The sequence below is a fragment of the Aristolochia californica genome, unplaced genomic scaffold, assembly GCF_029961685.1.
Source record: "Aristolochia californica isolate CCGP_79_NKW_82.1479 unplaced genomic scaffold, dmAriCali1.0.hap1 SCAF_1, whole genome shotgun sequence".
Lineage (NCBI taxonomy): Eukaryota > Viridiplantae > Streptophyta > Magnoliopsida > Piperales > Aristolochiaceae > Aristolochia > Aristolochia californica.
In genome coordinates this window covers 58,082,175-58,109,183 of record NW_027181770.1, presented here as the reverse complement: position 1 = coordinate 58,109,183, position 27,009 = coordinate 58,082,175, and the positions used below count along the sequence as shown (strand labels likewise).

The 27,009-nt window shown below is 37.9% G+C and overlaps 1 protein-coding gene across 3 annotated transcripts in view; it reads right to left on the bottom strand.

Moving 5' to 3' along the window:
* The window catches only part of LOC137952703 (calmodulin-binding transcription activator 4-like), a 50,807-nt gene extending 31,038 nt beyond the window's left edge, over positions 1-19,769 (bottom strand). For 2 of the 3 annotated variants that reach the window (XM_068799767.1, XM_068799768.1), the window contains exons 1-5: positions 19,536-19,769; positions 17,834-17,959; positions 17,557-17,672; positions 9,856-9,944; positions 2,770-2,815 (exon numbers count right to left, since the gene is read on the bottom strand). In XM_068799767.1, coding sequence (XP_068655868.1) covers positions 2,770-2,815; positions 9,856-9,944; positions 17,557-17,672; positions 17,834-17,959; positions 19,536-19,551 — 393 coding nt within the window. In that variant the 5' untranslated portion in view covers positions 19,552-19,769. Of the gene's footprint in view, positions 1-2,769; positions 2,816-9,855; positions 9,945-16,686; positions 16,752-17,556; positions 17,673-17,833; positions 17,960-19,535 lie in introns of those variants that run through there. The other variant, XM_068799774.1, reaches the window with a different exon arrangement.
* Between the last annotated feature and the right edge of the window lie 7,240 nt (positions 19,770-27,009).

The window sequence follows — 27,009 nt, the reverse complement described above, 5'->3', positions numbered from 1 at the left end:
TCTTCAGAAGGCACCAAGGAAAGAATATTACCTTGGGAGGGCACGATCTTCCAAGAGATTGTTGGGCAATTCGAACTCCCACTGGGACAATTGGTGATCTTATTATAACAATAGGGCACCATGAAAATTCCAGAAGTGCCGCAGTCCATATAAGCAGGTGGTCCAGAGTGATCAACAAAGCACTAACCAGTGCATCTTTTTCACAAGAAAGGTTATACATAAGGGGGGATTCAGAAGTGAAGCTTTAGTGGCCAGACCAGATGCCCTCCCAAAAACAAGTTCCCATTTCTAACAGGATGCCCAGCCGAATATGATGAGAGGAAGCACGTACCTGAGAGCTGGTAGCTTTCCAGGTAGATGAGGCCTTCCAAGCCCCAAGACTGGGGAAGTAAGGGGAATTCTTGCAGACATGGTACTGCCCAGCACCAAATCTCCCCGTCCACCAGATTACCCCCCTTTGCTCCCGATCCCAACAGCCCAGAAAACAGCTTTTGCCATCCCCTGTCCAACCCCCAACCCAGAAATCAGCCCTTGTTTCAGCCTTTGTCCCTCCATCCCTAACCTCACAAAATCCAACCCCCCCCCCCCCCCCCCCCCCTCCAGCCTCGATCATCTCCTCTGCACAGCCTTGGTCACCTCCAGCACTCCGCCGATAGAGGGTCAATGCATCTCGGATTGGTTCACATGTCACTTGTGCTTGGACTACTCCCCGCTGACATTTTATTTGTGGATGGGCGAGTGGATTGTTATGTTTCGCTCAATCAGGGATCAATAGATGGCAACCCAACTCCCTACGTCTGCCACTATCACTTTTGTCCGGGACTGGAATCCCTCCTTGCATCAACGGGGTCTCGGTCAATGGTTCCAAATTACGGGCCTCCCACCCGAGCTTTGGGAGGAAACCATCTTCCGCCTCATTCTCAGCCACTTCGGTACTTTAATCAGCCCGGACATAAGCACCGCTGAACACCGGCAATTCGACGAAGCCCGACTCTTCATTTGTCCCAGTTGCATCCACTCTAGTAAGACTTTCCTCTGGATCGATGTCGGGCAGTCTCCCCTCTGACTCGGCATCACATTTGGAGGTCTTGTGGAAGACTTTGTCTCTCTCACTGGTGGCAGCGGCAGCGACGCCTCTCCCGGCCAGCACACAGCCCGACCCACGGCCAGCCCTATAGACTGCCTGACTGACAAGTAGGTGCCCCTCCACCCCACCACTGAGTCCTCTGACAACCCCCTACCCCTATGCCTTTGGCGGCCTTTTCCATCAACCCCCATCACTTTGACATCTCTACCCCCGACATGGCATCACATCAACACCAGGACCCCCCTCTCCCTTTGCCACTTTGCTCCCTTTTTTCGCACTCTGAGGCCCCCTCACCCACGGTGGTCGCCAATGTTAGAAATTAAACGCCATAATTCCAAACTAACGAGAACAATAATAATAATAATAATGGAAGAAAGGAAAAGTCACCTAGACCTGCCAGGCGAAAACACAATGGATCAAAAGGTGGTTTTTCCTCCATTGTGCTTTTGCCTGGCATGTCTAGACTTCTATGATTGATAGCATGTGCCTCAGTTTCTGCATCACCCTTGATTTGAGCATCATGTGCCGCTACTCATCTAGGACTCGTCTCCCCAGCCTCGGTAAACTCCTGTTAGCTGCATGTGTCGCTTATATCCTTTGGTGCCTCTGGACGGAGAGGAACTCCAGACGATTTAACCGTGCTTCGTGCTCTACCACTGAGGTGATCTATGCTACGAGCCGCATCTCCACCTGGATTCGCACTTGAAAAGAATTTGCCTGCCTCTCCTGTGCCCCTTCCCGCACTAACAAGAAGATTACTGCTCAAATGTCCATTTCCTCTATGCCCCACCGGGTTACTGTTTGGGAGCCTACCCCTACCGGCTATTATAAGTTTAACTTTGACGGTGGGTTGGCTGGCTTTGGTGGGGTGATTTTTTATCCTGGAGGCACAGCTTTATTTCTTACTCTGGTCCTCTAGGCGTTGCGAACTCGACCACTGCTGAGCTCTCTGATCTTCTCCATGGGTTTCACAATTTCTAGGATCACTTCAGAGGTCCGCTTGTTGTGGAGGGAGACTCCAAAGTCATTATCGGCTGGTGTTCCACTGCCTTTTTCCCCCCATGGTGTCACTAGCAGTTTTTTCTTGGTATTATGGACATTGTTTCCACTACCTCTTATACTTGGTCTCATGTTCTTGGATCAGCAGCCAATTCGGTTGCTGATTTGTGTGCTAAATTGGGTCCCTCCCTGCAATCTCTTGTTATAAGGGGAGGCCTTCCTTGATGTATTCTCTTGTTTTGCTTCATAATAAAATCACACCGTTTCAAAAAAATATGGATCCATGAATAAATGCAATGTAAGACTGCTGATTGACTCGTGAATTATAACTCAATTAGGGGATGATGAAAGTGATCCTTTCATTTTTTGTAATTTAAAGAGCATTACATTTTACATGCCAATTGTTTCTCAATTTGCCAACCTTTGGCCTCCCTTAAGTTAGATAAGATGAGGGAATCTTTCAGTTATGGAATTATACTAAAATCTCTCAACAATCAATGCAGAGATGATGTTTGAGTTACAACAATAAAAAAGACAAGCAACAATGTTAAAAAAAAAAAAATTATCAAGCAGGTTACATTCAAGTTTATTGTAACATACATGTTGGAATATTTTAGACCTTTCCCACTCAACAACATATAGTAACTGTTGCATCTTAAACAATCAGGATTCGGTGAACTCACCTCTGTGACTTCTCTATAATGAACAAGAACAATGTGATCCCATGCCCTGTAAAGCAAAAGTGTATATAAACCCTGTGACTCCAGAATATTTACATGGGAACAGCAGTTCACAGGTTGAATATTTAAACTGATCTTTAAAAGGATGGAGTACCAACAAATAAATAAGCCAAAAGAAATCAGCATAACAACAAATTATTTTAATGCACCTTGATTTTCAGAAAAGGTTAAACTAGTGCCTATCATATAGCATCTCTCCAATAAGGTATCTTCAACTTTATCAGACTCCGGCTGTTTCAATCAGAGCCGGTACCTACTGCTGGTCTAAAAGTAGAAAAAAGCAGACTAGCCCAGAAGGTTTAAGTGTCAACCCTTGAACAGTACATGGTAGCCTAGTCAACCAATGTAGGATTTATTGGTCAAGAAAAGAACAAGTGAATAAAAGACTCAATAATTTCCCCTACAAATCGACCTGCAGCCCCAAATGTTCCACAATTTCTCCAACCATGTTAAGAAACAAATCTCAGCTTCACCTCTGGAGCATAAAGACCAGAGAATTTATTGGCCTAAAAAAGAACAAAGTGAAGGATACACTCAATAATTCCTCCCACACATGAACGCAAACCTCAACCCCATAGTTTTCTTTTACCATGGCCCAAGAGAGCACTTGCGTGTGCTAGGAAGCCAAAACCCAAGGAGAGAAAATTAAATTGAAATCTAAATTTGCAGAGAAGGACAGCACCGTAGCTCCCAAAATAAAAGGGCAATGGAGGAAAATGCAGACATTTACCAAAATTATCACACAATATGCAAGTATGATTTTTTACCAAGTTTACCCTATGAATGAGTTCCTTAGTGGTGGTTTCTCCAAGTAGGTTGAGTTTGATTCTCTTTCTATGGGAATTGATGTTGTAACTCCTCTTTCTGTGGAGGATGTTCCTAGTGTTGTATTAGTTTTTGAAGTTGTTCCAGGATCACCAAAGCCATTATACATATAAAAGCGATGAAGGCCTACCAAGGTTTCCACTACAGTGCAATCTATGCCACCAGTGCTAGCACCTTCCTCATCTACAGCTCCTAAGGTAAATGATTTGGATCTTCCAATTTCTCTTCACAAGGGTATTTGTGTTTGAACTCAAAAAGGTACCGAGCATCCTATTTCCAAATTTGTTTCCTTAGACAACCTGTCAAATTCTTCTAAAACTTTTGTAGGTCCTTGTCCTCCTACTCCATTCCTTCTTTAGTGCAAAAAGCATTAGTGTCCCTCATTGGAAACAGGCATAGATTTTGAGATAGAAAGCTTAAATGATAGAGAAACATGGACTTTGTGTGAGCCACTATTGGATGCGACAATAGCGGGATGTCAATGGCTGTACATAATAAATTATAAGGCTATGGTGGCAAAAGGTTACACGTAGACTTATGGGGTAGTTGTCTTTGAAACCTCTTCTCTTGTTGCCCGCTTATCATCTTTTCGGATTTTGATATCTATTACAGTTAATCAAGGCTAGCCATTATACCCAATTGGATCTCAAGAATGTTTTTTTGCATAGTGATTTGACTGAAGAGGTGTTTATGGAGCAACCTCCAGGATAGGTTGCTTAAGGGGAGACTGGAAAAGTATGTCTAATGCATAAAGCAATCTATAACCTCAAGCAGAGTCCTAGAGTTTGGTTCGATAAATTCAACCATGTGGTGATATCCTTGGGATTTTAGAGGAGCCACTGTGATTACTTCTTCTATCGATTATATACATTAATGATACAATGTTGTCCGAAAGTGATGAAAAGGGCATTAACAAAGTACAAGAACATTTGACACACCATTTTCAAACTAAGGGGAGGGTAGTGTGTGTTAAGAATATTTCTAGGATATACCTTCTTGAATTCTATTGCTGGAATATAATTTTCTAATATAAATATTTTCATAATACAAAATTCCAGATTTAGCGTGGCTGTAGAATTACCATAAAAGGTTAAAGTCATGGTCATTTCAAAAAGGCTATGTAGTTTGAAAAAGGTTAAAGTCATAATTGTTTTCACCATTGTTGTTGAACATCTCTCCATGATGGTTCATCATGTCAAGCGCATTGGATGGCTCTCCCCCATCTCAAAATAGCTTGATCAAGAAATTGCTATTCTGCAATACGTCAACAGTATGATCCTCTTTGGAGAAGGCACCATGGCACAAATTACCAAATTCAAAGTGTTGTTGAGCCTATTCGAGCTCTCCTCTGGCAAGAAAGTCAGCTGAGCCAACTCCTCAATCACAGGATACAACATTGTGTCGAACACCCTCAATCCATGGCTTCTTATCTTGGCTATAAAACCGCAAACCTTCCCAGCACTTATCTTAGTCTCCCGCTGATAGATTGCTCCCTGAATAAGCATTGCTGGAATCCAATCATTGAAAGAATGAAGCGCCGCTTAGAAACCTAGTAGGGCAAGTTCCTATCAAAGGCAAGCAAACTCACTCTTATAAAATCTTGCCGCCATGGAATTCCGAGCTACTTTCTCTCCCTATTCCACTACCCAGCTGCAGTTGCCAGCTGGTTAGAGTTTATGAAGTGAAGATTTCTTTGGGATGGGCTCAATGGAGAAAGGAAATACCATCTTGTGAACTAGGCAGACATGTGCCATCCAACTCTCCTTGGAGATCTCGACACCAAAAGTATCTCAAGCACTAATTCAGCTTACCTGCTCAAGTGGATGTGGAGATTCAACACTTCTCCCTTGCTGATTTGGCGCTCTCTGGTTGCTGCCAAAGCTGGTTAGCGTGAGGGCTGGTGGTTGGAAGGTGGCAGTCGGCATAGACTCTCACCAATCTGGAGGAAGATCCTTCTCCTCCTCCCCCAGTTCTCCGCCTCTGTCAAATGTTTTGTCGGCAATGGTCTTCAAACTAAATTCTGGTCTGATTGGTGGTTGGGTGATAAACTGTTGGAGGTTACCTTCAGCTCTCTCTCAAGTCTCTCTAATTACCCCATGGCTTTGGTTGCTGATATTTGGTAGCAATCGGAAAATTGGAACTTGCAATTCCGGAGGGGACTCACGGATGTTCAGGCAATGGAGGCCTCAAATCCTCTCTCCACCCTTGATAAAGTCACGATCATAGCCTATTCTGGATCAGCTCATTTGGACCCTTTGTCCAAAGGGCTCCTTCTCAATTACTTAAGCCTACAACAGTATTCATAGCGGCACTACTCCTCGGCCTAGCCACCCAACAGTTTCGGTTTGGTCCCTCTCGCACCAAGTTTTTCGTCTAGTGTGCTTGCAGGAATAAAATCTTCACATCAGATGCCTTACTAAGGCGAGGAGCTCAGATACCAGACCCTTCTTACCCCTTCTGCCACACCTCTCCGGAATCAACCACACATGTGCTCCTTCATTGCCACTTTGCTCAGGAAATTTAGGCCAGCCTTCTGAACCGAATTGGCATCCAATAGTACGTCTCTTGTGACCTCCCATCTATGATCCAATTTCCCACTAGCTCTCGGCTTCCAATGCTTGGCAAAATGTTTGTCTCCAATTGTGCGGGTCATATCCCCTGGGCACTCTGGAAGGAGAGAAACAACGGAAATTTCAACTCAAGGCTTCCTATGCCTCTACGCTTGCTGATTCTATTGCGAGCCAGGTCTCTAATTGGCTCCTTATGAAAAAAGAATTCCTCCACTTACGCAGTTCTCATCTTTGTGGAAACTAGTGTCTTTTTGCAGTCATGTCTAGCCCCACCCATTCCCCTGCTATGAAAATCTGGAATCCTCCTCCACCCGGTAGCTTCAAATTGAATTTTGATAGCAGCACCCTTGGCTGTCCAAGCCGTGCAGGCTTCGATGGTGTCATCCACGCGGGTAATGGCAGCCTCCTACTCTCGTTTGCCGGCCCCTTGAGCATTTCGGATGCTACCTCGGTTAAGCTTGCTGGCCTCTACCACGGCCGTACCATCTTCCGAGACCAGTTCTCTAGTCCTCTTATCATTGAAGGGGGATTCCAAGGCGATCATTGATTGGTGCGCCAACTCTAAAACTCCCTCGTGAGGCATTGGGATGTCTTTTTAGATATATGTAACATTACCTCCTCCCTCAATTGTACTTGGGCACATGTGCCCAGATCAGCCAACCTCCTTGCAGATTCTCAAGCTAGACAGGGCACAACTCTTCAAGCCCTAGATGTATTTGGAGCCCCCCTTTCTAGGTTGTATCTTCTTTCCTTTTTCTTGTCTTAATAAATTCACACTTCTCATAAAAAAAAAAAAAAATTATTGTTCTTTGTTGTGTTTTTTTTTTTTTTTTTTTTGAGATGCATGAAAAGTTGTTTCAAGAGAAAAGTTTTTTTTGAGATGTTTACTACGAAAATTCTTTTTCTAGAGTTTATTTCCATTGCTGAAGAAAGGAAATAGAGTTCCACAAGTTGAATAAATTTTTTGACCATTGGAATATGTTAAAATACCAGTCCGAGGGTACTTTGGTCATTTCCTGTATACTAATTTATCTTAGCATATTTCCTTTAGATAGATAATTTCATTAAGCACTTATCATTAAAGTTTCATTCATATCATAGTTGTAATGTATGAGTTATAGGAGTTTTTGTAATTGTGGGCATTTTCATCCTTTCTAGTAATTACAAAAGTGATTAATGGAAGGGGAGGAGCTCACGCTTTTCAGGCATGAACTCCAATGCAGACTTGGCTGCTTCTTCTTCCTCTCCTCTCTCAAACTTTTCTCCTTTTTTCTTTCTCAAATCCTCTTCTTTACTTCTCACACAGCAGAGCTGAATGCACTTCATTTTGGGTCGAAGATTTTCAAAGACCGACTTCAAGGAAAGCTACTGATTAAGGGGACTCTAAAGTGGTCATCAGCTGGTGCTCTAATTCAGCCTCCCCCCTTGATGGAATTGGCCAATTACTTCATCTATTGCAAATATTGTATCTTTCATTTCTTGTACTTGGAATCACATTCCTAGGTCAACCAATTATGTGGCTAATAGGCTAACTAAATTTGGAACCTCTCAGCAATCTCTCATTGTTTAGGATGGTTCCCCCTCCTCGTAATCTTGCTCTTTTGAGCCTTTTAATATAACTACGCACAATTTCAAAAAAAAAAAAAAAAAAAAAAATCTCTTCTTTACAAAATACTTGTGAGCATTAATTCTAGACACACTAATACTGGAATTTGAAAACAAACATAATTGAAATTCTAAAATTTATAATTCCAAACCAATTCCCAAAACACTAACCTCCTAAAGATCTAGGGACACTTAGACATATCTTCAGGATTGAAGGAGCAAGAAGCAAAGCAAGTATTATTCTGACTCACAGAAAGTATGAGACTGATATGCTACATGAGTATGAGTTGTTTGAAGATAAACCAACGGAGATTGCTATGGAAGTTGGCAATAATCTTTATGAAAAGGACAATGACGAGCTCAAAGACAGTATAAGAGGTAGGTAGGTAGGTAGGTAGGCGAACTCATCTATGGCAAAGGTGAGTAGACCTGATATAACTTTTGCAATGAATATGGTCAATCAGTTTATGGAATACTCAAGAAAGACAAACCGACAAGCTGCATTGAGAATATTTGTGATGCTTGAAGGGTGCTATAAGAAAAGACTGTTGTATGAGCCATATAGACATTTAAATCTGCAAGATATTCCGATGTTGACTACGTTGGGTCCAAATTGGATAGAAAGTCTACTTTTAGATATAGTGTGTTTGTAGGAGGCAATCTACTAAGTTAGAAGAGTAATAAGAAGACTATAGTTGCTCGTTCAAGTGTAGAGGGTGAGTAGCAAACTCTTGTGGATTAAATCTATTTTGCAAGAATTGAGCTTCGTTATTAAAGAGGTAATGATAATGTACTATGACAATCAAGTTACCATCTTCATTGTGAGTAATCATGTATTTTATGTGTTGAGTGGGAAAAAGTCTCACATCGAGAAGTGTTAAGAAAAATGATTTGGTTACAAGGTTGAGGAAGAAGTCTCCCAAGTGGCTAATCATTTTGGGACAGAACAAGGCTCACCCTAACAATGGTATCAAAGCAAGTTGTGTATGGGCCGAGGCTCAATATTTACTCCCCAGGTTATTTTTATTATTGGAGAGCCAAGTTGTTCGTCTATTGTGAACACGTCGAAGCCCCTTTATGTGTAAGCTTAGACATGAGGGGGGGGTTGCTAAAATAAATTATTGGGTTATAAGGTTGAGGAATAGGCCTCCTAACTGACTAGTCATTTTGAAATGGAACCAGGCTCAACCCAACATCATGAAAAGAATAAACATGTTAAAGTCAATTGCCACTTTATCAAAGATGTTGTGATGAATAGAATCATAGTCACACCTTATGTCAAATATACATATCAACTTGGTAATATATTTATCAAAGCTTTGGGAAAAAGAGATCATGTGATTTTTTGTAACAAACTGGGGCTTTTAGATATATAAGCTCCAACTTGAGAAGTAGTGTTAAAGTTGTGGGAGTTAAGGTTTTTTGGTCACTTTACATTGTTTCCCTCTAAGACTTGAAGAGTGTTTGTCTAGTTATAGTAGATGTTTTTTTTTTTTTTTTTTTTTTTGAAAAGAAGTTATAGTAGATGTGAGGTTCAATTTTCAGGTTAATATGCTTTATATTCTAGGAGATACAAGCAAATTAGTCTAGAAGGGCATTTTTTACATAGTAAATAGTTTTCACTTAAGAAAACTATTTAATAAAGAGAGAGGCAGAATTCTGACCTCGTGAAGTGTGCCACACACTCCATATTCCATCTATTTTTCTTATGTTTACAAGATATATAAAACTCTTTCAAGAAACTTTTATTAACCTATTATGGAAATAATTATCAAAAACCTGTAGTTCTTCAACTTTTTGTAAATGATTTAAGGTACTTTCTTTTACAAAGAATGAGTTAACCTTCCAGCTTCTTCAAAGAACTTATAAAAAGTGAAAAGGTAAGCAAATGACACACTTAATTAAATGACTTTTACCCACTGCAGTATCAAAGGAGGGACCACAATATCAACAAAGGATCACAACAAAAAATTCTTCTTTTCGTGCAAGGTGGACTATGGAGTGGAGAGTGACCAATGTTGATACTTACGGAGCTAACATCCAAAAGCATCGCCTCTGAAAATTCGGATTTTGCTCTCCATGAGCATAATAACAATTCAAAGCATCAACATTCCCAACCTGAACATAAGAATAGAGAAAGTCATTCTACCAACAAACATAAGATGAAACAAAATAGAATGTCCACTTACCAAAAAAGCAAAAAACAAAAAAAAATGAAAATAATAGCCATGGAATCCTTGCAAATATGTTGTAACTATATTTCTTGTCCTCTATATTGGCATGGTGACTAAAATTTACCTTTGCTTACTAAACGAGACCCATTTCAAGGCATTTCTTTTTCAGTCTCATTATTAGAAAATGTGTAGTATAAGTTATCCAATTTTATGACAAAGCCAAATTCTAGACATGGTGTTTGGGTACAAGAAGGAAATTTGGGATGGAACGTGGGAAGAAAGACGGGAGAAAGCATAGGCAATCACTTCATAAAGCAAGAAAACAAAGAGGAAGAAACTCTGGAGGTTACAACCGTTTATAACAGGAAGATGATAGAAGATTAGTGTTGAGTGGGAAAAAGTTCCACATTGAGAAATGTTAAAAAAAGTGAATGAGTTATAAGGTTGAGCAATAAGCCTCCTAAGTGGTGAGATGGTACCAGGCTCAATCTAACTGTGGTATCAGAGCAGAATGTGTACGTGGGTCGAAGCCCAGTTTGTGTCCCCAAGTTATTTGGGTATTTTGGACTCCATGAAATAGGAGTTTGTGTGTTGTCAGCTCCATGAGGTGGAGTTTGTGCACATGTCTTAGGCCCGTTATGTCTTAAACGTGAGGGGGAGTCTTGAGTTGGAAAAAGTCCCACATTGAGAAATATTAAAAAAAGTGAATGACTTATAAAGTTGAGCACTAGGTCTCCTAAGTGGCAAGTCATTTTAGGATGGAACCAAGCTCAATCTAATAGTGGTATCAGAGCAATCATCTAATTGTAAAGTGATAGGCTCCGGGCCGTGATGGTTTCAATGGAGATTTTTTAAAAAGGTTTTGGTCTCAGCTGAAGGAGGATATCATAGCAATGATCCACGGCTTCTTCAGAAATGGTATCACCTTTCGCAGTATTGACGCATCTTTTATTACCTTGGTTCCAAAGAAAGCTAATGTTGAGAAGCCAGAGAACTTCCGGCCAATCAATCTTATCACAAGTGTGCCTACAAGATCATAGCAAGAATTTTGGCTCACCGCTTAAAGGTTCTTCTCCCTACCGTCATTCACAAAGGGCAAAGTGTTTTCCTTAAGGGAAGAGAAATTTTGGACTCCACTATGGCAGCACATGAGCTTATTGATCATTTCCGTTGTAACAAGGATCCAAGAATTGCCTTGAAGCTCGATCTTGGAAAGGCCTTCAACAGAGTTTATTGGATCTTGCTTAATGAGATTATGGAAAAAATGGGTTTTGGCGAAAAATGGAGATTATGGATCAGAAGTTGTGGGCTCGAACTCTGATTCTCTCATCCTCAATGACTCAGTTTGTTGGTACTTTAAAGGGATCAGACAGGGTGATCCGCTATCCCCGCTTTTATTCAATATGGTTGTTGAATTCTCCTCCTCAATGTTTTACTCGGCGGTCAATCTTGGGTGGCTTCCTCCTATTAGTATCCAACAGGCCTTTAATATTCCCATCTTCCAGTATGCGGATGATACCATCATATTTGGAATCGGTAATATTGATGGAGCTAGAAGGATAAAAGTGGTTTTGGGTCTTTTCAAATTAGCATCAAGGCAGAAAGTTAATTGGGGGAAAACCTCTCTCATGGGTTTCAACGTCAATCCTGAGCTCCTTGTAGAGATGGCAAGTATATTTGGCTACACAACAAGTCGCCTACCAGCAACCTATCTTGGACCGCCCTTATTCAATGGCCGCATAAGCAAAAGCCTTTGGAATCCGGTGGTTGAGAAGATTGAATCCCAGCTAGCAACCTGGAAGGGCATTTACTCAGTAAGGCTGGGAGGCTCATCCTCCTCAAGTCTTGCATTGCGGGCATCCCAAGCTATGCACTATTTTTTATGCCCTGTCCTACAACCATATATAAAACCATGGATAAGCTCAAATGAAGATTTCTATGGAGGGGATCGAATGATGACCTATGAATATCATCTGGTCAGATGGGATGAAGTCTGTTTGCTAAAGAATATGGGTGACCTGGGGATTCGAAAATCCAAGGAAATGAACCGAGCGTTGCTCCTAAAATTGTTATGGAAGTTTAATACACTTTCTTCCAATCTTTGGAAGGAAATGGTACTTATTAAGCTTGGTTGTGGCTCTCCTTGGTGGATTTCAAAAGATAATCGGAGATGTCTATCTTCAATTTGGAGAGCATTATATCTACTTCTTCCAAAATTCTCCTCTGACAGTAGATTCTTTGTTGCAAACGACAGATCCCTCAAGTTTTGGGATGATCTATGGATGGGGCAGGAGCCGCTACATAATGCTTTCAGAAGTCTTTTTCTCCTCTTTGCACGTAGAAACATATCAGTAGTTGATGCTTTTGAGGGGGGTGGTCTGAGCATTCATCCCAAAAGGGGTCTTTCTAACACAGGCTTTGGAAGCCAGCCACTTGATGGATTCTTTGAACTCGGTAAAAATTCGACCTTCGGAGGCTGACAAGCTCATTTGGTGGTCAAACAAAAGAGGTACTTTCTCTGTATCATCTGCATTCGGATACATTAATGGCTAGTATTCGTCTCAAAGGGAGCATGAGGTCTACTTTGTATGGCATCTTTGTGCACCTCCCAAGATAAATTCTTCATGTGGAGCGCCTGTCAAAGCAAGATTCTCTTGGCAGACGTGCTTAGAAGAAGAGGACACCATTCAATCGACCTCCCATGCACCTTTTGCAACACTAAAGCTGAAACCACGAGCCAAATTCTGCTACAATGCATCTCTTCGTGGAAGGTCTGGACTTCCATTCTTGGTATGTTGGGGTTACAATTCTGCATGATGGCTTATCTAATCTCTTTCAGCAAGTCGCTCATTGGTACTCCCCTTCCTGGTCTCAGAAAAACGATGTTCTCCGCTTGTGCTAGTTTCATTCCGGGGGGGTTGGAATGAATGCAACCGAAGACGGTTCGATGCAAAAAGTGAATCAGCGGTACGTGTCGCGGACCGAGTGGTGGGACATATCTCTTCTTGGCTTCTGACTAAGAAGTCTTTCTCCTCCTTTGTTGGTAACCCTATCCGTGAAAACTGGAGAAACTTGGCTATGATGCACTTTGGGACAAAAGTCCAAGTCATACAAGAATGGACCCTTCTTGAACCCGATTACCTTAAGTTGAACTTTGATGGATCTTCTCTTGGTAATCTCGGGATTGCTGGCTTCGAAGGTATTATTTCAGATCCTTCCGATAATCAGCATTTCTCATATGCCGGCCTTTTAGGCATCTCCGATTCTACGTGTTTTCAGAGACAAGTGCAGCGGTCCCCTCACATTGAAGGGGACTCAAAGGTGGTCATTGGTTGGTGTGATTGTGCATCCCCTCCCCCGTGGCGCCATTGGGACATCTTTCGGGAGATTATAGAAATTACCTCAATTTTATCTTGTATTTGGTCTCACAATCCGAGATCCGCAAATTTGGCCGCAGATGTGTTTGCCAAGCAGGGAGCTACCCTACAATCACTTGTTGTTAGGCATCTGCTCCCTCCTCTTTTGTAATTTTTCTCTTGTTAATATAAAAACAACTTTATAAAAAAAAAAAAGAGCAATCATCTAATTGTTGTGCGTCTTTGACAAGTTTCTTCATCTTGCAAACTCTCCAAGAAGAGGGATTCTCAACATTTTTTGTTGATTGAAGAAGGATTATGCAGGTTCCAAGATTGACCGAAAATCAACTACTGGGTACTGTGTATTTCTGGGAGGAAGCCTAATCAGTTGGAAGAGTAAGAAGCAAAATGTAGTTACTCAGTGTAGTGTAAAAGTTGAATACAAAGCAATGGCCCACACCGTCAGTGAGCTAATGTGGGTGTGATCTATCATTCAGGAGTTAGGGTTCTATCAGAAGGATCCTATGACTATGTATTGTAATAACCAGGTAACAATCTTCATTGCAAACAATCTGATGTTTCATGAGAGAACGAATCACATAAAAGTAGATTCTCATTTCATCGGGTAAGCAATGATGAAGAAGGAGGTGACATCCCCATATGTTCGGTCTAGTGATCAACTCGATGATGTCTTTCACTACGGTGTTGGGAAAGCGTGAATTTCTGAGCTTCTATGGCAAGTTGGGACTTTCTGACATATACACTCCAACTTGAGGGGGAGTGTTGAGAACAAGTATCAAGGATATTTCAGTCTTTTCACTTTATCTTTATTTATATGTCTTCATGTAATCTTATTTTGTATGTCCAATTATGTCTATGGTCCAAGTTTCATGTAAGAGGACATAGAGAATGGGAGATACATGGAGAGTAGGGTTTCACTTAAAGTAAGGGCATTATTGTAAATTATATTACCCAGCATTATAAATAGAGATTGGGGGATGTGCACGTCCCCTAATGCAACTCTCTCTTGAGCTTTCCTCTTCTCCACTTTCTCTCCCTCTCATTCTCTCTTCTTAATTTTTTTAGCGGCATTCTAGGACAACCTGGCAAGGTTGGGATAGAGTTGGAAATTCAACAAATCATAGGTTTTCTCGGTAGCGGGTCTATGGGTGGGTTTCCAGAGTGAGATAGGGTTTCCCTAAATCCATTGTTGTCCCTAAAAAATATTATATTAAGATAAAAGATGTCACAACGGCAAGAGGACACTCCACCAAAAGAGGAGATATAATAAAATAAACAACCAAGTCATAAATAAACAACTAAGATTACTTTAACTTGGTTTTCTAAATAAAGCTCACCAATAAAAAAAGAGAAAAAAAAGATAAAAAAACAAAAATAAAATAAAATAAGAATCAAGAAGGGAAATATCAACAACTAAGAAACCTTCATTTTTAGCCTAAAATTCTACTTAACTACCGAACATTAAGGTGATCCAAGTAATGGGCAAAATCTGAAAAAGGCAAAGGATCTCTACATGGATCTTCAGAAAGCACCAAGGACAAGTTTTTTTTATGGGAAACAACTCCGCCAAATCACCCTCAATAAGCTGATGCTGAAAGAACCTATATTGATTTTCTCTAATGCAATGAAGACGGCAGAGTAGAGTTGCAATGGCCAAAAGAAGCAGAAAATTAAATAGAAATTTTCCCATTACATGGAACCACCTCCTCTCTGCTTGCCCACATTTCCACGTGAAAAAACAAGAAAGATGAGCTTAAGCCTACCTGACTGCTTGAGAGACCACTGGAGGACAAATGTCCATCCAATTACCAGAGAGAGATCATTGTCCTCTGTTTCTCCCTAATGATAGAGCTCAAACAAAGTTTGGGAGTTTGCTGGTCCCAAAAAATATGCAGCTGAAAGCTTGCTCAATAGTCCCCCCTACAGTCCCAATGTTAGGTCTTCTACTATGCTCTTCCACATGTGCACAAGAGTATAATTCTAGAAAGTTGCCAAGAGGCTGAAGGCACATTCTTCCAAGAAACCTAGCCATATTCTTCTCCATTGCAGCTTTTCTTGGAAGGTGTTGATCAGCATTCTTGGAAAGTTTGGTTTTCAGTTCTACATGGCAGCTGATCTACTTTCGTTCAGTAAATCTCTCATGGGTACTCCTATGCCGAGTCTTGGAAAGATGATGCTCTTTGCATGTACTAGTTTTATCCCGTGAGGTCTTTGGAATGAGCGAAATAGAAGACGTTTTGATGCAAAAAGTGAATCTTTAGACAGAGTTGCAGACAGAGTGGTTGGGCAAATATCAACTTGGCTATTAACCAAGAAAGTTTTCTCTCCTTATCTGGGTTCCTCCATTCGTGAAAATTGGAGAAACTTGGCATTGATGCACATTGGGAAAAAGCCTCCGCTCATGAAAGAATGGTCTCCTCCTGATCCTGGTTTCCTAAAGTTAAATTTTGACGGTTCATCTCTTGGCAACCCTAGTATTTCTGGTTTCGGAGGAGTTATTTCAAACCATTCCGGTAATCAGCTCTTCACTTATGCCGTACCCCTTGGTATATCAGACTCTACGTCTGCTGAATTGCATGGTCTCCTCTCCGGTCTTCGTATCTTCAGAGATAAATGTAGGGGGCCTCTCCATGTTGAAGGTGACTCCAAAGTGGTGAGAGGTTGGTGTGAGAACGCATCTTCTCCTCCGTGGAGGCATTGGGATACTTTTAAAGAAATTTTAGGTATTACCTCAATTGTTCCTTGTATTTGGTCTCACATTCCGAGATCCGCTAATTCGGCGGCTGATGTGTTTGCCAGGCAGGGAGCTACCCTACAATCACTAGTTGTAAGGGACGTGCTCCCTCAAATTTTGTAATTCTCTTTTGCTTTATTAATACATCTTCTTCAACAAAAAAAAAAAAAAAAAAACATTCTTCCAAGAAACCAGATAATTAAGAAGGCAAGAGACACAAAAAATCAAACTTACCCAGCAAGGCACCCAAATTTTCCAAAGAAAAAGAAAATGGAGAAGATTGTGCACAAGTTGCTAGTTTTTATTTGAAATACTACTATGATCTATAAAGTGGATTGCTAATGAGAATCTTAGGAAGAGATACACATCAAATAAAATGAGTGATCTTTGGCAGTGCTAGAAGATACCTTGACCCCACACAACACAGTGAAAGATTGAAGCCAATCAAAAAAAAGCATAAAGAAAGCATAAGACAATAAAGTTAGCAGACAATGGCCACAATGTTGCAGTTTGAAGAACGTAGCACTCAATTACCTAGTAGCTGTAGGAAGACAAATCATATGAAGCTCACATACCAGGGTTGTTCCCATTGAACAACTTTTTGGAGTAGTACATGAAGATGGAGGCTAAAGGACATTTTTGGAGTTCAGACAATTATTTACAGAGGACTGTCTCTAGTTCGCTTGAAATTAGCACACCGTCCAATGCAGGAATAACTGTGATGGTCAACGGGGTGTCATGCTATAGTTGGTTATCACAAATCCATTTAAGACACTGGATTTTTTATTTTCAGAAAAATAACAATAACAATGACAACAACAACAACAACAATATAATAATAAACCATGAGGTACCACTCTCCAATGAAGAGAGTTCCAAGAGAAAGACTGAGGTCAGAAGCTTCTAATAATAAGGCAGTGAAGGCTTGGAATCATCAGTTACAGAAGATCTAGTTGTCTATAAATAGAGAGAAAGATTGTGACCAATTTACAAGCCTGAAGCAACAGCAAAGTGTTCGCCATGACGAACATTTCCTTTTTTTTTTGTTCCTTTGAGAGGTATGGGAAGACATTTCTAGTCAGAGTCTTCAGGAAAAAAATTTATGCTGGGGGATATTACCCTATCATCAATCTACAGTTTATTTTATTCATTCATAGAGTCTAAGGATCATCTATTACAACTAGAAATTTGTTAAAACTTTATTGAAAGCAACAGCTTAAATGATAAAGAAATCAGCACACACTTTCTCTATCTAAATCATTAAATGAATTTCAATGTCTTTTTTTCAAAAAATTCAATATCTAATGTTATGATATTAAATACAATATTTAAATAGCCAGATCTAAAACTATGCCATTTACTCAACATCAACTACTATGCAACACTTTTTACATCACCCAAGGTCACACTTTGTGCTCTAGAATCAAAGAAGAAGAAGAACAGGCCTTGAGTCGCTCATGTGCTTCGCCAACAGTTCTCCCATCTCTCTTTTTCCGCCAAGCATAACCATCTTTACGGAAAAATCGATGGACCCTCCGATTAAAAAGGAACAGGGAACCACCTGTTAATGTACACAGCCTATAGTGATATGTCTTTTCAATAAAACTGCTGGATAATTATGCAGAAAGTAAAGCACTTCATATTTGAATTAAGTAAACTCTGATCAAATGATCAGACTAGAAAGGCAATGAAAAACAAAAGAAGAGGAGAAGGAAAAATTACTTGGAGGATTTTGGGGATTCTCTTGCATAAGATGTTGTTTTTCATAATTCTGCAGCAAAAAGTGCACCTCTGCAGGTTTCAACCACCGGTTTTGAGCTTCTTGATATAGCTTATCGATATCCAATTCTGGAGTTAATAAGGAATGAAATAAAAAAATTATATTTTTTTAAATGAAAAAAAATTATCTATAATAATCATGTACTGAAATAGTATAATATAATAACCAGATATTATCTATAATATAATTATCTATAGTATTTTTTTATATAATAACCAGATATTAAATTATCTATAATAATCATGTACTACTTCATCAGTAAAAAATAGTCAGAAATAATAGCATAAATTTCAAGAACAAGAGTAATTAGTAGATTTTTTTTGTAACATGGACTTACATAATATCATCCTTCCCTGACTTGAAATGTTTTCAATTTTTTGTAACTAGTAAGTTGACCTTTGTTATTCATGAAACACTCATGTTCAGCCTTTTCTTAAATGAATATCTGGTCATAATGAAGATTTCATTCTTCCATAGACCAATTGAACATCAGGATCATGAAACTTTGATACATCTCCATATGTTCCTACTGTTTTGAATCAAACTGATTCCATGGTGCAGAACATCCAAAGGTACCAAAGTTATTCTGGGGGCCTTCTACATATTTTCATTTTTCCAGCCATACTCTTGAAAAGCAAGAGAATGAGCATTTTGCCACCAGAAGATGAACTTATTATACAAATTTCATATGATTAAAATAATGCAATTTTTGGTACATGAACTGTGGCTTTAGTTAAGAGTATGACTTCCCTTATGAAAGCCATGTGCAGGCTACAATATGTCTTTGACCAGTCTCTCAAGGCTTGTTTTAGTTTCTTGTCAAGCAGGAAACTCCTGATTAGAATCCACTCACGTCAAGAAAACAATGGGCTTGAGAAGACTTTCTTTCTTTCATAGTATAAAACTTCCTTGGTTTTGAGTAATTTACAAAACTTGGTATTAGACAAATTTGGTTAAATTGTTTGAAAAAAAAAATTAATGCTGTTAGAACATTAAATTAACCCAAAAAATGAATTCCTGTACATTTTTGTCAAGTTATGATATGAGGAGTTTAACTCTAACTATGGTTTAACTTTGCAAACTATAAGGTGATCCTTTCTTCAATTGCCTTGTTGTTCATCTTGCATATCATTCTAACCATGTTGTGCATCAATTTATGTATATTAAGACAAACGCAATGTAGTCCAGTTCTACCTATTCCACTGACAGATCCGAGCTGAAACAGAAAACAGGAAGTTGTGTTCATTTTGGCTGTGAAGCCAAAATCTTAAACCTCAACCATCCACTGCCACTTTCATTGCTACTTCCTTCACCAAGCTCAAACATGCACCCACTAAACTAGTTCTAATATGCTACAGACGAATAACAAATTTATTTCGAACATCACATACGTTGGTAACTAAAAAGTACCAAACACGGCACGTGGATGACAGTAAAGTTCTAACACAATAACACAAATAGAACTCAAATTTTGATTTTAACCAAAAGAAGCACAACAACGAAAAACAGAAAAAACTCAAGACCTAAAACCCAGGTGAATCAAGATTACAAAGTTTAAATTGCACAAACTTTAAATAAAAAAAGAATAAAACTAAACAAGGAGAAAGAGGACGAATGCAAAGAAAACATGCGTCTACTACATACCTTCGATTGCCATCATCGTCCCCGGTATCTACCATATGCCAGATCATGAACCTGAAACCCCTGGACCAAACTCCTTACCTACCAGCCGTCAATTCTCAGAGTCACGGAAATGAAGCTTCCGTATCGCTCTGCAAAGAAATTAATTCGAAACTCGCGGTCTACCTCGGAGGAGCTACAGCAGGAGAGACAAAGAGCATTTCGCAACTGAAAAAAAAAAATATACAAGGATTTCAGTTTGTCTACCAATGTCGGGAGTAGTGGACTCACAGGTCTTTTTCTAGCTTGGTTTCTGTTATTTTCCCATTTCGCCCGCCTTGGTTCAGCACTTAAAAGTCCACTAGTAGCGAGAAGCGTACGGCGGACGACCGTGACCATACCTTTCTCCATTAGTGTTGCAAAGTAATTTCTTGTATTAATGTACACATTAGAAAATATAGAGGAAAAGAAAAAAAAATATTATTAATAAATTATTTTGATAGATTTAACCATAGTTTTATTGAATTTTTAATTAATAAAATAAATTAATTAAAATAAAAAATTTGATTATTAATAAAATTTTGATTATTATTATTTTAAAAAATAGTTAGTAAAAAAATAATAATTTAATTATTATCTCATTTTATTTTCTACGAGTTCGTTTTCAACAAAATAGACTTACCACACATTTGTGTAAATTACAGCCCAAAGTTGAAATAGATGGACTTGACTTCTACTTCACCATCTTTTGTAAGTTACATCCTCCTCAATCAATAATTTATTGTAAAGTTTTTATATTCAAGTAATCTAAAGTTAATGTGAAAATGACGTAAATTAATAAAATCGTGAGTAATCTAAAGTTAATGTGAAAATGACGTAAATTAATAAAGTCGTGTCTCGTGTAACAGACTTGTTCAAAGTGTTCCCGTTAGGAATCTTTCAATTGTGCATTTGGATAACTAAGTTAAAAAAAGAATTAAGATTACGATAATAACCGATCATTGGTATGAAAATCGAATCTTATCCACACCATGTTGAAGGGTTTTACATAATAATATTTAAAAAATACATAATTTACAATAATCTATTATAATGAAAATATAAGTAAAAATTATTATTAAATTATATATTATTTTTGAAATGGACCATATAGGTGAACCCTTATGGGTCCGGTTTGAAGTTAAAATGAAAAAAAAAAACGTCCCAAAATCCTGATATTTTATTTTTTTAATGAGAGAAGTGGAGAGGACCGAGGAGGATTCCGTCAGAGACGTATACGATGATGGAGAGCCTCGCGGTTCACGTGGTCGTACGAGCCCGCCAATCATTCTAAGCCTCGTCGTCGTCTTTCCGCATGCTGAGACTGCCCCTCAACTTCTGTGTAATTCTGCTCCGCCGCCCGTTCTGTTGCAGATAAAGTCTTCTTCGTGGAACTTCCCTCACCTCGGAAAACGAATCTCATTTACAGTGACGAAAGGTCCCTCGACCCTCGCCTTTCCTTAACCCGTTGATAGGTACAGCCACAGAGCTGGGTCCGCTTTGGCAAGTAATGGGTAAATTGGGAAGCTCAAACTACTAAAAAAAAATGGGAAAAGGAAGTAGAAGCTTTATGAGCAGGTGGATGGATGTCTTTTCATAACGTCTCTGATAGAAAATAAAAAAAAAAAAGATTGAAGGAGACTAAGAAATGAACGAATAGACCCAAAAAATATAAAAAATGGAACCCTGCGTCCATTTTCCTAAGTTTGATCAACCTTATTCTTATCGTTAAAGTCACAAGGAACCCTACGTCCCTCCAAAAATGAAGAAAATATCTTCTTTATTAGATAGAGATTGAGGGGGACTCAAAAGTATCACTAGTAAAAAACTAAAATGAGTTGAAAAAGAAAGAAAAACAGGAGCATTAGGCTTCTACTGGGGGCAAATTCCCCTATCAAATGGAGCATTAGGTTTCAACTAACATCTCCCTCAAATATGCATAAGCATTCACATACCCTAGGTTCTAGATTAGTTACTATACTTATTGAAATATATAAAAAAATCATGTACATTTATTGTGAAATCATCAATAATTTTGATCATGACATTAAATAAGATAAGAACACGCTTACAAACCTATAATATATAAATGTTCAGTGTTCAACAACTTTTGTGGGGGCTTACATCATAACCATGTATTAGAATAATGTTCATCATCTAGGAGAAAGTGATTAAGTGGGTCTTGGATCATGTTGAATAAATGGCACAAGCAAACAATATAAAAAAGTTCAATATCATTTTACATGAGTACTTGTTTTTCTTCCTTTATGCCACAATTTGAGGTTATTTATTGAACTTTACAACAAGTGGGATTACAAAACAATTCGCGCCCAAACCTAATGAGTAAGCGTGCAAACACAGTAAAATTATCTTTCAGCCGTAATCAAAAATTATGGTTTTTATGGTGGTTTACAACCTAAACTCGAGTAGTTGATCTGTTCTCAAAGTGTCTCCATATCTTAAAGTTACCAAACTCAAAATATACAATTGGTTTTAAATGTTCTTTATTATCAAAACTTGGTGGACAGAGCAACTTGAGACTATCCAGTCAACAACTCACTTATATTTAATGAAATTTATTATAATTTCTTAAAAATTATGAATTCATTTTAAATATTAATAACCTGCATAAAGAATTCATTCTTTCACTTGTCAAGGGCCCAATGACCCTTTTGTTGTAAGTTAGAATTGATAAATAAACCAAATAAATTTGATGCATGTAGGGAAGGTTTATTTGTTGGAATTACCAACATGACCAACTTTACTAGATTAGAAAATAATTAGGTGTGGTTGAAATTGAACTAGTCTTAGTTAAATTAGGTTAACGACAACTGCTCTTTCTTTAAGTCTATTAAGTGAATGGAGGAAGAAAAATGTGTTCTTCCTATTAAATTATGCAAAGTAGTCTTCTCACCTTCCTCGCCGTTCAAAGATGATGGAAGAGGTCAATCCCTCCCTTGTGAGTAAGAGTGGTGTCCTCCCTGCACGCTAATTTTTGAATTTTAATACTAAATACAATATTATCATGATACTATATAAGTTTACACATCCTTCTTTTTACATTTTAATTGGTTAAATCAAACAAATCATCATTCAAACTTGATGATCGATTCAATTCTAATAACATTGAGTATGGTAGTAAAAACACTTTTAATGCTTTGATTTCTTTATTTTAATAATCATAGGGTCTAAAAAAGAAAGCACGTTTTATTGAGATAGTAAATCATCATAAGATGAATTTTCACTTTCTTTTTCTCCATCGTGATCTATATTCTCTATGCACTAACCCTATCTTCACTTACAAAATAATATAACCAGATGAAATTTAAGGTTAATTAAGAGATATAATATAATAAAGTTTAGTCAAAATTGCTTTCTCAACCTTAATTTGGTAATATTAGCCCTTTAAAATTATAAATTTTTTTTCAAATTGCAATAAGGAGGTACCTCCTAGTTGCATATATTATTTCACGGATCACAACGAGTTGAATGAAGGAATAACCTCATGCTTCAAACCTAGTTGGAGTCTAGATGTTGTTGCTTATTTTTTCTTATTTTAAATACTTGCACCATTTTTAATGTAAAAACCAAGTGATTAAAGTAAATATTTTGGTATGATTTTAAAAAACCGGGTATCATTAAGTCGTAACAAAGTAAGATCTCTACCTTTATAGAGATGATGGGATTTCCTTCCTTTAGCTTCTCTCAAGTACAAAAAATTATACTCAACTTTGAATAAAATCCCTATTCATGTATTAAAGTAAGATTTCCCTTGGTTAGGATTGCCTCCATGGGGTGTTTGAATTTGTTTCTTTTGTGCATCTCTTTAACTTATTTATAAAAGAATTATCAACATGATCTATCAAATGTGTATTTTTAAGATACTCTCGTGTTCAAAGTAAATACAAGTTGATGATCCTCTTGCAAGCGGAGTTTATGCGTCTATTAGTATCACCTTCTGATATCCTATAGTTCTCTAAATTATATTTGTCCACTATTGAATCCATGCATCCATTACTTACTCTTCCTACTTCAATTATAGATTTGCCATATTCTACTTTTTAGACATATATGCCATTACGATATTCTACTTTTAGACACATTTGCCATTACAAAAGCCTTCAAAGTTTTACAAAAGGCAATACAAAAGGTGAGTTACAAAAGATCCATCAAGTGTAGTTCTACTGCTATCATCAACTTTGGATGGAGATTTATTTTCTACTCACCTTGCTGATCTTGATCTTACTATATTTGTTTGCAAAGGAGTAACAATCTCATCAAGAAGCCTTGGTGTGTTTAAAGTAGACACAAGTAAAGAATATGGAGACTGAAGGTAGAAATCTTGACATTCATGAATTCTTTGTAATCCCCTTACTAGTGTTGAAGTCATAGATTCCATTGGGTATTTATGATTTATCATCTTGACGAGACAATTGAGAGATACAAGCCTAGGCTAGTGTCTAAAGGTCATAACCAAACCTATTGTGTCGTTTTCACCTATTGTCTATTTAAGTTATTTGCATTTTTTTTTGTTGCTATAGATAAGGGTTAGCTGCTATATTAGATGGATGTAAAAAATGTCTTTTTTTATGGGAATATCTAAGAAGAGACGAACATGGAACAAATTTCTAGGTTGTTGATCAAGATACAAAGGTAAAGTGTGAAGGATAAAAAAAAAGCCTTGTGTGACTTAAAATAGAGTGAAGGGCTCGGTTCATAGTATCACTTTGTGTTTAAACAAAATCATTCTAATCACTTTTTTCTCCAACGAGATACTAGAGTGGTTGTGTTAATTGTTTTTTCTTGACAATATTGTAATTTCTACATATTTGTAGGGCATTAAGGATAGTAATTGTACAAGCTCAACAAATTAGCCCCATTCATTCTTGTGCATGGAACACAACTTGCTACCATTCAACTTGCACCAACATTCCCTAGGCACTTAGAGGTTGTGCATCATGCCACATAGTAAATATGCCACATATGAAACACAAATCAAACACACAAAAGCCGATTTATGTGGTTCAAAATATTCTCCTATGTCTACAGGAGGAATGAGGGTTTTGCTAATTCAAGAGTTTGTTTAGGGTGATGATATTATCTATATGAGAGTTGTATAATTACATAAATGACCATATAGAATTAATACATCTCATAAGTATTAACCCCTCAAACTGAGCATGGGTTAAGCCATGACATGTTTGTTGTAAAAAAAAAAAAAAAAACTGACTATTGAGTAGTTAGTAATTTTGTGAGAATATTTACTAGCTAATACTCAGTAGGAGTATAATCCACAGAAAGCACACGTAGCCTAATTCAATATGCTTGGATCTATCTTGGGGATTAGATTGCCACGGATAAAACACTTTGATTATAACAAACCTAATAAAACCAAAAGCCAACTATCTATTTACTAAGAATGAAGTGAAAGAGATTTTGAATCCATTCTAATTCCTTAAGACCCATAACCATTGCCTAATATTCAGCCTTCACACTTGCTCTAGTCATTGTATATTGTCAAGGACTCACCCAAGAGATAAGATTTGGACCAAGAAAAATAACATTTAAACTGACTACTAGCCCAATCTAAGCATATGTAATCCACTATGACAAAGTAAGGGAAGTTGCCAACTATGTAAAAACAATGGTTACTTAGAATTCTTTCAAGGCTTCAATAAGATGTAAACAAAGAGAGCTCATATATAGTTAGTTAAAAATAAAGACAATTTCTACTTGGTTATTGTTAAGTATTGAAGAGCACCCTCCAAGCTTATTAAAATTAAGCATTGTAAATTGGCTCAAGTCAGGTAAGAGGCAAACTGCTTGAGAGTGCAACATGAGGTATAATTGACTAACAATTTGACATATTTGCCTTATCGAGTAGTTTAGTGGCAGATTCACTTGAGACAAAGTAATAATCTCATCTTTGCAATCAATGCCCTAAAAATACATTTGTCCCAAATATGTCTTATTGAAATGCATCTTAAGCGACTCTTTGATCTTATTAATGAAAACAATATTATCTCCTATCAATATGATGTCATCAAATAAACAATGACGAGTGTAAGCAATCCATGAGATTTATTAACAAATGAAGAGTAATAAGGGTTAGACCGTTTAAAACCAAATTTCATCAACTCTATATAATTTATAAAACCATGCCCCAAATTCTTATTTAAGGCCATGAAACAATTTTTTTATATGTAGATATTTCCCCTTCCGTTATATGTACCTGTATGGGATCCTTAAGAACATCAATATAAGGTTATTATTGTAGAAGCTTAACAATTTGGGAAACAAAAGATTGGAATGGTCAACGAGGAGAAATAAAGGGAGGGATATTTTTGAGAATGTTGAAGAATATGTGGAGAGTTAAGGGGAGTAAACCATCTAAGACATGACTATTGGAGACATGTCGAGTTGACTCGAGGAAGGAAGGAGCCAGCTGGAAGAGGAAAAGAAGCACAATAGAGTGTGTTTAGTAAAATGACAAATAGAACACAAAGTATTTCAAGAATTTTTATTATTCAAACTTGTAGCTATACCAAAAAAAATTCCAAATGTTTTTGGAGAACGATGTTCCAATTTACAATGTCCTAAAAAATGTTGTTGTGTTGAAATAAAAGAAGGGATATGGAGAAAGGAATCTCCTTTGGACTTGATAGTAAAATCTAGACTTCAAAACATATTAACAAGGATTCTAATGCTTCTTTGAAATTGACATCATCTTCAAAGAAGTAGAGGCATCCAATCTTGTTCCCTTTAGCTAGAATGTGTTGGGAAAGGTGGTCCTATGAATAAATATACACTTGGTATTAAATGAATAAATAAGGGATAAAAAAAAACATATTGTAAAGATGAGACTAACAAAATATATTCTAAAACAAAAGGGCCTTAGGAGTACGGATACAAATTGACCCAATGTTAGTGATGGGGCGTTCTTTTCCATCACTAGTAATGATAGTATCAGGACAAAAATAGGGAACCAAGTCAAGGAACATAGCTAGATATTTAGAAACATGTTGTTTGACCTCACTACCAATAACTTACACTTAGTCAAGCGCTTCGACAATCTATAAACGTTGCAATTAGCTGCAAGAGCTTGGGCATGGAATTGCTTCTCCTTCTATGTAGTTCAACAATTTATAGTTGAATGGTTCATCTCAGAATCAAAATGACACTTCATTCATTATTTGTTCTATCAATGTTTTCTACCCCTATTTCATGGTTGTCCTCTACCACCTCTATTACCAGATTGACAACCTCCGATTGAATTATTTGGGGTATAAGGAAGCATTTTGGTAATGAGCCACAAGAGCCTTATATGAAGAGTCAACCAGAACAACATTTTGTTTGACTAAATAATGTACTTTCTACAATAGAATTTAGTGTTTAGGGTTTAGATAATAATATATCAAATGCAAAAAATAGTTGAATTAATAAAGACAACACAAAAACT